The sequence below is a fragment of the Sinocyclocheilus anshuiensis genome, unplaced genomic scaffold (genome assembly GCF_001515605.1).
Source record: "Sinocyclocheilus anshuiensis isolate Anshui unplaced genomic scaffold, SAMN03320099.WGS_v1.1 scaffold714, whole genome shotgun sequence".
NCBI classification, from domain to species: domain Eukaryota; kingdom Metazoa; phylum Chordata; class Actinopteri; order Cypriniformes; family Cyprinidae; genus Sinocyclocheilus; species Sinocyclocheilus anshuiensis.
In genome coordinates, this window is record NW_015546068.1 from 359575 (window position 1) to 371773 (window position 12199).

Genomic DNA, 12199 nt, shown 5'->3' on the forward strand with positions numbered 1-12199 from the left:
AAAAAAAATGTATATTCAAATAAAATTGTTGCTTGTTAGCGGGTGTTACTACTATTATTACTTACTATAATTACATTTTGAAAGAGTTCATAAGGCAAAACAAAAAATAAATAACAAAAAAAACTTCTGGGGAGGCGTCAATTTTGTGAATGATTTGCATTCAGTTTCTGCAGAATTCTAGCTTCTGATTCTGTATATGGTGCATTTGTAGTTTATGGAAACAGCTGAATAAATCACTGTTGTTTCTGCTTAAGCACAAGAATGATGGAGTTCAAAGAGAAGCTGAAAGAGATGAAAGCAGCAGAAGAGGCTGAAAAGGCTCAACTGGAGAACTCTGAATCCACCAATAAGAATGAAGCTTCAGAGCTGCAGAGCAGTAATGGAGAGGTTACTGAGGAGGTCACAGCGAATGGGGAACAGACGCAAGAGGCCACAGACGCAAATGCAGAAAGTCAGTCAGCGGAAACCAATGCTTGTGAGAAATCAGACCATTCAAACATGAATGGCCAGATCGAGTCCCATCTGCATAACGGAAATTGTGCCACAAAAAACGAAAGTGAGGAGGAGGAACAACAATCAAACACCACTAACGGTGTCTCCACTGAGAGCCAATCAAAATCAAGTAATGTTTTGATGTCAGTAAATGAAGCACAGTCAGAATCAGCAGTGGTGAATGGGAAAGAGTGTGTTGTGAAGGATGATTCTGAGAAACAGGTTGAGACCGAGTGAGATATGAGGAGGTAGATCCAGTGTTTGACACATGACTGTACAACCATATCAAATCAGTGCCTTCACTAATAGCACGAGAGAGAAGATGAAGCCAAATGACAATCTCTTGAAGACAAAGTTTTGAAGTCATTAAAATGTTTGACTAAATAAACTCTCATTTCTGTGAGTGAACATTGGTTATGCAACTGTCATAATTTTGTAGTTTCTTTTTTTTTGGCAGAATTCCATTAAAAAAATAAAATTGTGATATGAACTGACTTTTTTCTCCTAATTCTGAGTTTACGTCTCACACTTTTTTTTTTTGCTTTCCGCCACAGAATTAAAAATAAAAATGGTAATTGCGACTTTTTAATCTCACAATTCTGGCTTTTTTTCTTGCAATTGCACGTTTATAACTCATTTTGAATTAACATCTCATAATTCTGCATTTAAATCTTGCAGTTACCTTTTTTTTTTTTATCCTGTGGCAGAAATGGCCTTCCATATTTTCCAGTTGTACAAAAAAATGCACAACCTCTAAGTCCCAAGAAAACAAGACTTCTATTTAAAAAAGACTATAAACGGTATTTTTATTCTATGAATAACAAAAAAAAAACATACACACAACAAGAAACTGGAAATAAACAAATGTTGTTGCATGTTTAAAGCAGTGACATTTTTCAGCTCTTTTTCTCTCTCTGGATGATCTCCAGATCTTGGCAGTGTTGGTACAGTGGCTCTGAAGGCTCAATCCACATGCATTCTGGGAGTTTGTTCAGATTTTCCGGAGGGAACTGAATGAGCGCTGTGTCATTGAACACATCCAGGAATCGCGGTGAGCAGGGCAGAGACGTCTCGTCACACACACTTATCACCTAAAACAGCACTTAGTCAAGGCCTGTGAGTCCTTATGGAGGAAAAATGTAAACCTGTGAGAATCTAAAGCTCGCATTTACAATGTAACACCTATGTGGTCAACCTTTGTGACATTAAGATAATCAACAAGAAAATAAATGCAATTTTATCATACATGCCGATGTAACTGCATAAATTGAGGATTTATACATCTTATCAGGTATTTTACTGCATTTATGATGTTGAAATTCTTTATAAACATGCATGAATTGTAAAAGTGTAATGTAAGATAAAAGTCAAGGATACATTTGAAAGGAAGCTGTAGTCTCTATCAAACTCTCTCTGAAGCATCCTAGGAAAACAATTAAACAGACATCATGAATAAGACTCAAAATTGCTTAAATGTTCACACAATTTTGCCTTTTTCAATAGTAGTAAATACTGTTGAAATAATGTCTATATAGTTTTTATTAATTTATTTCAGTTTTATTTTTTCATTAACTAGCTGCAATAAAAAAAAAGTGTAATTGTTTTGAAATGTTATTTTTTTAATCAATAATGTGTTGTATAACACCAGACACCCACCTCTCTTGAATGCCATAAAAACTGTTGCCAATTATAATCATTTTTGGCAATGTCTGAGGCGTCCAATTTCTCCACAGCAGGTTGTTATACAGAGCCTTCCCACAATGCATCAGGTAAAACAGGGTGGGTTGATAAACCGCTCGTTTTCCCTCCTGTTAGGAACATACTGCTTGAAAACTGACAGCAAAACACATGTCTTTTTATGTCAGTAGATGTGTGATGTGTGCACCTCATTTTCAGTCAACACAGTGAAGCCCAGCTCCTTGAGGACATCACACTCTGACGCAGAAAACACAGGATCATACACACAACAACTGCCCACTGGAATCTGAGGAAAAAGAGAATATCTGTATGTTTAATTGACAAATCCTTTCATAGAAATCATACGAATGAAACGCATATACCTGGAGTGTCTCTAGAAGCAGTAACAACATTGCAAGCTGGTATCGGGCAGATACACAAGAAGCAAAGTGACCCAAACCGTAACACACACAGAGCTGAAGAGAAACATCTCCATTCTGCTCTGAGGAACCAGAAGCGTTGGAATGAAGACGCTCAGACAGGAGATCTGGAGGTGGAGAAGGGGTCGTTACAAATTGTATTTTCACATTTATAGAGGGTACAGCTGTAATTCAACATCACCTTTCCACTCCATCCAGAAGTTTTCCCCTCTCAGTTCATTCCTGTGAAGGTAAAGAACATTTCAGAGAGCTCACAGACAACATGAACAGCACAATCCCTAACCTAAAATTCATGCACTTTCCTATTTACATAAGACTCCGGGGTATTTAAAAGAACACCATTGAGTTATGATAATGTACCGTGTCACTGACACTCATGTAATGTGTGATAGTGGCAGATAAACCCTCACATGGCGTTTAATATCTTCTGCTTGTCCGGTTTGCAGTCAGCCACCTGGTGTGAGTCTAGTTTGGGGTTTGAAGGTTGTTTTCCTCTTCTAGCCGCTCGGCGCCCTGCTACCTGCCAGTCATCATTACAAGCCATTATAGCAAAAACCTCTTTCCAATAAGACAGTTTGCAGTCTGACAGCTCGAAATGCGTGATCGAACTAAGCGAAGACCGATCGACTTCCATATGAACACATTTTGTATGTTTATAGGTGTAAATGTCTCCATGATAAACTTTTAGCACTTAGGATTTTCATATTTACATCCACAGTGTTTCTGTGTTACGCTTTAATCGTTCCGGTCGCCCGCTGCTCTCAATATATTCAGTTCCTATGCGTATTAACTCACTAAGACAAACTGATAAATAACTTTTTATTTGTATTCATTGATTTTTTTTATCGAGAGGTGCGTATATGTTTATATACCAATTGTTACGTTAATATTCTTCTGAAATACAAATTTTACAAATGCTTAGTAATCGACCTTAGCGTACTGTTTGTATGTATCGGTGAGTATTTATCTATGCACACTTTCACTATACAGTATTTTTTGTATAATTTATTGTAACCTGTGGAAAGGTTAGTATTTATTCCCTGTTGGAAGGTGTCAGGAATACGTTATGCCATGCACAATTCTATTCTATTATAGTAAACCCAATAAAATCCTGAATAAACTTTGACAAACGCTGGTGAGAACTAGAGCGCGCGCGTTTTCAGTTAGATGAAACTGATCTTTCTTTCCCGCTCTTCTTTCCAGCTCTCGAGCGCTGAGGTAAAATAAATAAATAAATAAATAAATAAACGTTTTTATTCTCTAAATTCACTTTTGTCAAAGGTTTCCTCTTAGAATTTTTGGCGTCATCTGAAAAATGTGCATAAAAGTACTGTAGATCGTATTAATTTAGCGTCTAATCAATGCGTCAAATATTGAACAAGGGAAAATAAAATGAAGTGTGTCATTGAAGGCAATGGCGTTAAAGGTATGACAAATTTTTTCAATATATTATCTAAATAAATCTTCTCTGAGCGAGTTCTGTTAATAAATGTCTCTGTTTACTAGTCTTTGGAAAAGCATTTCATGCTCTGTCAAGAATTGGTGATGAAATATGGTTGGATCCACTGGAGAAGGGGGTATGTGATGATATATATATACACATACACTACTGTGTAAAAGTCTTAGGCCATTAGTATTTTCACCAACAACAACAACAAAAAAATGGTTTTCAGTCAGTTATTTCTATCGTTCGCTGTAGTGTGTCAGTAGGAAATATCAGTTTACATTTACAAACATTCCCTTTGCCATTAATTGTAATAATCCAGTGAGATTTTTGTTTGCACAAGGAGTCTGACAACAGCCAATGCTCCACACAGAGATCTGATCTCAGCATCATTACATGAAGAGACAGACTAAACCCAGAAGAACTGTGGCAACATCTACAAAACACTTCAAAAAACCTGCAAAGCTACCTGAAAAACTATGTGCAAGTGCACCAAGGGCAAAAGCTGATTTAAACGCAAAGGGTGGTCGCACCAAGTGTTGATTTGATTTAGTTAATAGAAGTTAATTGATAGATAACCTCTATTTATGACATTATTTTTGAAAGCATCGTCACTTTTCAGCATTTTTACATAAGTGCCTAAAACTTTTCACAGTGGCTTTGTAGGAAGGTTTCTTCAAGTGTTTTAAAGATGTTGCCACAGTTCTTCTGGATTTAGTCTGTCTCGGTTTCTTCTGTTTCTTCATGTAATCGCAGATGGGCTGCGTAACTGGCTTAAAACCATTTTTTGTTGGTGGAAAATATTAATGGCCTGAGACTTTTGCACAGTACTTTTTATGCATATATATATATATATTTCGAAATTTTAAAAATCGCTACTTAAAGGGGTCATATGATGCTGCTAAAAAGAACAGTATTTTGTGTATTTGGTGTAATGAAATGTGTTTATGCGGTTTAAGGTTAAAAAAAAACAGTATCAAATCCACAACTTAATTAAAAAAAAGTATGTATGTCTAAAAACAACTAGAGAATTAAAAGTATGTATGTCTAAAAACAACTAGAAAATTTATAAGCTCTATATGAATCTAGTGGCTAATCATGGAATTGCAGATGTTTTTCATTTTTTTACTCCCACCAGATGGCACTAATTTGCATTCAAAAATTGGATTTTAAAGGCATTGTCTCTATTTTAACATGAAATACTGCCATAATTGAAAAGTAATATAAAATATTAGGGGGACATTTTTTTTTTTTCAAAGGGAAAAAATTGATCATAATTATTGCATAAATATTAATTAGTACCATGAAATTCATTCAAAATACAAAATAAAAAATAATTACATTTCAGTTTTCCGGTCACTTTTGACCGTGAACAACACAAGTGTGACCCCCAAATGAACAAAACCAGAGGGTTAAATCAAAATTTACTTGAGATGCGAAATGAAGATCTATTAATGGGGCAGTTGCTTTAAGTTGGTTTTTCTGAGCCCATTAGCAGATATTTGTCCTTGGTAATATTAATAACTATAAATAACGTTTTATATTTTATTTATTATATTAATAACATTTTGATCAATTTCTCAGAAAGAGATCTTAAGTTATGTCATTTTGCAACTCAAGTAAATGCATCCTGATTTATGAATGTTTAGACATTTGCACTGGAAAGCGAGACAAAAATACTGATGAAATTATTATTATAGAACCAGCAATATTAATACCCAGTGCCTTAACTCATATGCATCAGTATTATTCATTCATGGTACAGTGTTTACTGATTATCATATGCTTTTTAATAATTTTCAGTGCGTGCTTCCCCTGTTTTGTTGTGCGTCGTGGAGAGAGCGCAGTGTGGACAGATGTGAGATAGCCATCAACATCCCAAACAGCAGGGTGATATTTCAGTTTCACTGCAGACACGGTTAGTTCATTTGCATGTGAACGTACTGAAACTGGTAATGCATTGACAGAGGGAGAAACAGATTGGTGTTGGCGGATGTAATCACGGGGTGACAGCACACGTCACTGGACTCTCTTCTGTGATGATGAGATGCTACAAATCATTTCCATATTGCATAATCCATCACAATTTACCACATTTGTTCTAATCAAGATTTTGGCACTTGCATGCATTAGGAACAACTAAGACCTATAATTTGGGATATCAGGAATGTGAAGCATTGCAGGCTGTGTTCCCAGCTCACCTCTGTCCAAATGTCCTGAGTGAGTGCACATATAATTCAGCATGACTTTTTCTGAAACTCTTAGTAGATTATTTCTTTATTTAGATTATTTATGTTTACATAATAAATCGTCAATGGCTGTGTCTCAAAACCTAGTGAGCTGCCCTCTTAGACAGCTTTTTTGGGCATCATAGTCTTGGGCATCCAAGCCTTTTTGATGCACATGCTTATGCTGTCTATAGGTGGGCAGCTCACTAAGACACAATCTTTTAGTGTCTAAACTTATTGGTAACACTTTACAATAAGGTTCTATTTATTTACAATAGTTAATTACATTAGTTATTAGTTGAAAAATACTTCGTAATGTATTAATCTTAGGAAATGTTAATTTCAACATTTATTAATACATTATTAAAATCAAATGTTGTATCTGTTAATATTATATAGGGCCCTATGAAATCCGTTTTATTTTTTCCCAAATTCAGTTGTATTTTTTTTCCAAATTCCGTTTTAATTTTTCTAGACGGTTTTAATGGTTAAATTCAATTTTATTAATCAAAAAGCATGTCTAATTAATTGAGATAATGAAACTTACAATATTTAACAGCAATTTATTAAAAGTTTAACAAAACTTAAATTTGTAAGGCCCTATGAAATATCAATTTTTTTTCTCAAATTTAGTTTTATTGTTTACAAAATTACATTGTAATGGTTTTTCGTTACGTTTTAACAATCAAAAGCATCTCTAATTAATTGATTTAAAAAATAATATATATATTTTTTTCAGAAATAGTGTGTTCTGCTAAATAAATTCTGGTAAATAATTTTTCTGGTAAATATTTCTTTAAAAATAACGTTGTAATAATAATTTTATTATTATTATTATTGAAAACACCGCGAGTTCGCGCGCTTCAGTATGTGTGTAGTAAACAAAACCGCGCATCTGTGCCATTCATTCACACAGAACTTGCAGGATTCATATTTAAATAGTATTTTTGCAGTTTAATATTCACAGACACTAGTCCATATCACGTTTTGATTTAAGTGTACAGCGCTACTTTTGATTTATCCATCCAAAATTTGGCAAATTCCGTGACATTCTGCGTTATACAGTAAATTCCATTATTATGACTGCATTCCGCGATTCTGTCTGCGTTTTCTGCATCGCGGAAATCATAGGGCCCTAATTATATAAAGGACCTGCAATAACATGAACTAACAATGAACAGTTGTATTTTTATTAACTAATGGTAACTGATTAATAATTACTGTAACATATTTATTTTTCATTGTTAGTTAATGCATTAACTAATGTTAAATAATTTCGTTTTTAGTAGGATAGTCCAATTTATAAGCTAATGTACAGCCATTTTTGTTTCTGTTTTCAGACTTTTAGGTGACATTGTGGTGCATTTCCCGGTTTCACAAGAAGAGGTCACTCTTTCCATTTCCTCGTTTAAAGTAACCTTGAAGTCCTTTTTGTGAGGAAGAAAATAGTAAGGAAGCTTTTGCTGTGTTTATAATAGTTCGCTAGCATGTAGTACTCTAACTATTGTTGTAGTATATACCATGAATATTATGAGTATGTGAACATTTTCTCTATGCATCAAATATTTGATGCACATCATATATAATTTTAATAGCAACCTTCCATCTCCAGTGTCATTGATACATTTTGTGATTTTTAATATCTCTTTCTTTAAAAACTCTTCACTCATTTGAATATTATTGAAATATTACAATGATTTAACTATATATATTTTTTAATATTTGAATTAAAATTATCATTCAATTAAAATAAAAATATTAAAACATTAAAAAAATTTCCTTAATTTAAAATCACTAAAATAAATGTACAGTATGATGAGGTCATGTGATCACATTGTACAGTAGCATACTATTATATTTCTCATTAAATAATGCCTATTGCTTAACTTGTTATTTTTAAAATAGTAGTAATAATAATGCGTTTATTTTTATAGCACTTTTTCTGAGCTCAAAGTGCTTTACAATCAACAATAAAAATAAATACATCAAAAACAGGACAAATACAGTAAACAATACAGTATATACATCAAACACCATAGACGATCATGGAATCCGAGTCAAATGAGTATGTGAATATGTATATATAGCTGTGCATGAAATTCATTGACAAAATATTCAGGACTGCATGTAACCTACATGTATTTAGACTTACTGTATACCAGAGCTCCTGTATACTCAGATGCTGAACATTATGGTCCTGCATTAATGAATTATATCTTGTTTGTTTGTTATCAGACTGCATCAAAGGCATAAACACCGAGCTGATGCTGCACCCAGATGAGTTTGACTGTTTTCAGGTTGGAGAGGATTCAGCCGTGACCTTCTGCCTCAAAGATCTGAGGGTGTGAAAGTTGTTTGTGTCCCCATGCAAGTATGTTTTATTTGATGTGTGTGTTGGCAAGTGCATGAGGATCTGCCATATTCATTTTTATTGCCACTTATTTCCGTCCTGGGATGTTCAGAAGTCATGCCTACCATATTCACCCAAGTGAGTCCAGAGAAAGTGTGTTATGCATATGAACTGAACAGACTGCAATGTTCTTTTAATTCACACACCCAGGTGTGGTATTTTATTTATTTGGCTGCATTCTGCATTAATCAGCAATATTGCATTCCTCAAAAAAAGGCATTAGTTGAACAGTTGGATTATGCAAAACATGCAAAAATAAAAAAAATATAAAAACATTACATTTAGATTTTGAAACTGTAATGCATTCAAGATAAACTATAAACACAAGCTCATTTTGTATCCTCTCGCTCAACCTTTGACCCCGATTTCCAGGGAGATCTAGTGGCACTGGATTATCGCCCCGATAGTACCGACCCTTTTCACGTATGGGATTTGGTTGTGTGTCAGTGGCGTAACTTCTTGGCAGGCCACAGTGTGTTTGTGTCAGTCATTGATGCAGTGGGACAGATGCTTGGATGTGAACCAGATAGCCTGTCACAATGAGTTACAGCACGGGACAGCACACTGTGGTCTGGACACACATGACTGACCTTCTCCTCATACAGTCTTAAATGGGGTCAAATACATCTGTACAGATCAGTGTGTCCTTTGCATATAAAACACGGTATGAATCTGTTTTGACAGGTCTTAATTCTTCAGTATTGTGCAGGGCTGTCTTCATGATTTTTTAAATCCAGCCGCTTTGCTCATTAACTTAATGATATAAAATAAAAAAATTATATATATATATATATATACAGTATATATATATATATATATATACACACATACATTTTTATATTTTATAATATATTAATATATATAATAATAGTTGAATTTATTATTAATTATATATACATGTATTTGCCATTTGATTAATCTCGAATCAATGTTGATTGTAATAAATCATTGTTAATAATAAACCATATATTTATTTATTGTTTGTTAAATTGCTTTTAGGGGTTGCTGTCCTTTGCCGAGTCTTATGGTCTACCAGTGTCTAGTCAGTTTGGTGTAGCTGGACAGTAAGTCTTTACTTTTTTCGATACACATATATATATATAAATATAATTATAAAACTTACAAATGAGGAGACACACAATGGATTAACATAAGAAGAGGAACCAGAAACAAGCTTTTTTTTTTTTATTACATAAAAAATAGCATACATATTTGAATGGATGCAGACAGCAAAGAGAAAGACACTCACTGTCGTTTTGGAACGACATGAAGGTGAGTAAATGATGACACAATGTTCATTTTGAGTAAATTAGATCATTTTACTAAACAGTGCTCAAATTCCCTGATAGTGGAGTAGATGAACAGATCCTAGGTAAGTCGAAACAGTTGTTTTTGTTTCTTTGCTGTCGCGTGCAGAGGAGCATTTGTCCCGTGGGCCGCAGTTCGGTACAAAGCCAAATCCGAACATAGTATAGCCCGCCCCCCTGGGGTGCAATTCACATATTCAGAGGCATGCATTCATCTTTCCCTCCCCCACTGTCACCATGTGATTCGTCGCGTCTTTCTGTTGCCTTTGCTGTCCCTCACACATGCCTGCACGCGCTTCGTTACCCATAGCACTCATATCACTCAGGCTTTGGTGCAAACTCTTTGCTTACAGGCACACATACAGTAAAAAGGTTTTACAGCTATTAAAAATAAACAGCATGTTTTAGATGTTTAGATGTACACTCACATAAGATGAAGACTTCAGTCATTTCAGTGTTTTAGTATACAAATAATTTTTATTCTACATAACGAGTCGCCCCTTTCATCAGGGGTATGTCTTGCAATTCAGCTAAGTTAATAAAAATTAACAAACTTTAGTTGAGTTTACCTAAAACCCCAGTAAACCTCATGCTTCAGGAGGATTTGCACTAACTGATTATTTCCGAAATTTTAAAAATGTATATTATATATTATATAATTTTTTAATTATATAATTAAAAATATGAAAAGGAATTAGAATACTATATATAAATAATAATACTATTTTATATAGTACTATATATTATAATAATTATTATCCTTGGAAAAACCTTATGACATAAAAATAGATTGCTGAAAACTTTACCAAATTTCTACATAATCACTAGGAACTACATCATTATTTCTTATCGTTGAAATTAATTTTAACATGCAGAAAAACTCTTTTTTATTCCACCCACCAGTTTTTTTTGTTTCTTATTCCTTATTTTCTTTGTCTTGTTTTTTGGTGCTTGTCTGTTGTTTGGCTAAGACATTTTCAATATTATACCAGGCCAATTATGTTTGTTAACATTCTACATTTCAGTAAAGTCCTTGCATAATAAAAAAAAAAAAAAAACTCATGCTCCAGAGCTGGTGGGGGCAGCAGAGAGTCTAATGCTGTTTGTTTAGAAAAATGAAAAAGAACCCAAAACAACGAATTCACTGGGCATGTTTAAATGATTCAATCAGAGCTTCAACAACAATTAACAGTCTGTGTTTTTTTTTAGGGATGACTGTCCTGTCAACATCCCCAAGACCTCCACAGCAGAAATCTCCACGTGTGAAGGCCCTATGGAGACAGAGGTGTGCGTCGCTGATGGGGAACAGGTGGCTTCCAGTCAAAGCAGTGAGGTTTTTAATCCAGCCCATCATGAGGAAGATGATTCAGCTTCACGCACCTGGAGAGAACCCCAGTCTGGCACCTGAATCGGCCTTGACTATACCAGTAACACCAGCCACTTTTAAGGTTAGTGTCTTCCATCAGACAAACCGTAAACTGCATATCAGGTTAATAGCCCAAATTCTAATGCAGAAGTAAAATTATAGCAAAATATTCAAAACTGTGAAGTTACACAAATGAAAGTATAAAAGCAAGTAGTGACCAAAAAAAAAAAAAAATTCCTTTACTAGCCACTCCAACTCATCCAACCTTTAACCCTGTAAAGCCTGACATATGAAATAATAAGTCTGAAAAATATATAGGGGTCATATGATGCTATTTTAAAGATCATTATTTTGTGTATTTGGTGTAACAGAATATGTTGACATGCTTTAATGTTCAAAAAACACATTATTTTTCAAATACTGTACATTATTGTAGGTACTCTATGCCCCGCCTCTCTCAAACACGTCGTTTTCAACAAAGCCCCCTCCTTTGACAAGCGCAGTCTGCTCTGATTGGCCAGCTGACCCAGTGCATTGTGATTGGCCGAACACCACAAGCACGCGTCGGAAATGTAACGTCCCTTACCATAATCGCCAGCTTCAGCTTTCAAAGTAAATATCAAGACAGTTAATAATGTCGTTAGTTTTACCATCAGTTCAAGCCCGAAAGGGCAACAGAGTCGCGTGACAGACACAGTGATGATGCAGTACACAAGCCGCGGTTAAGACAGCTGACATGCTATGATTTCTGACAGAAGTCCTGGGAAGTCGTGGCCTAATGGTTAGAGAGTCGGACTCATAACCCAAAGGTTGTGGGTTCGCGCCTCGAACTGGC

The 12199-nt window shown here is 34.7% G+C and overlaps 2 protein-coding genes and 1 pseudogene across 2 annotated transcripts in view; 2 read left to right on the forward strand and 1 right to left on the reverse strand.

Annotated features, from left to right (window-relative positions):
• The window catches only part of LOC107699621 (protein clueless-like), a 5804-nt gene extending 4826 nt beyond the window's left edge, over positions 1–978 (forward strand). Inside the window, exon 7 of the mRNA XM_016500939.1 lies at positions 255–978. Within this exon, the coding sequence (XP_016356425.1) occupies positions 255–729 (475 nt within the window). The 3' untranslated portion in view covers positions 730–978. The remainder of the gene's footprint in view (positions 1–254) is intronic.
• Positions 979–1222: 244 nt separating this feature from the next.
• Positions 1223–3331, reverse strand: LOC107699635 (SRR1-like protein). Its single transcript, XM_016500952.1, has 7 exons — positions 3020–3331; positions 2791–2831; positions 2553–2716; positions 2378–2476; positions 2149–2300; positions 1870–1915; positions 1223–1583 (listed from the first exon to the last, which is right to left on the reverse strand). The coding sequence occupies exons 1-7, from the start codon at positions 3241–3243 to the stop codon at positions 1389–1391; spliced, it is 921 nt and encodes a 306-aa protein (XP_016356438.1). The 5' UTR covers positions 3244–3331; the 3' UTR covers positions 1223–1388.
• A 692-nt stretch (positions 3332–4023) lies between these two features.
• The window catches only part of LOC107699622 (cell cycle checkpoint control protein RAD9A-like), a 10187-nt pseudogene continuing 2011 nt past the window's right edge, over positions 4024–12199 (forward strand).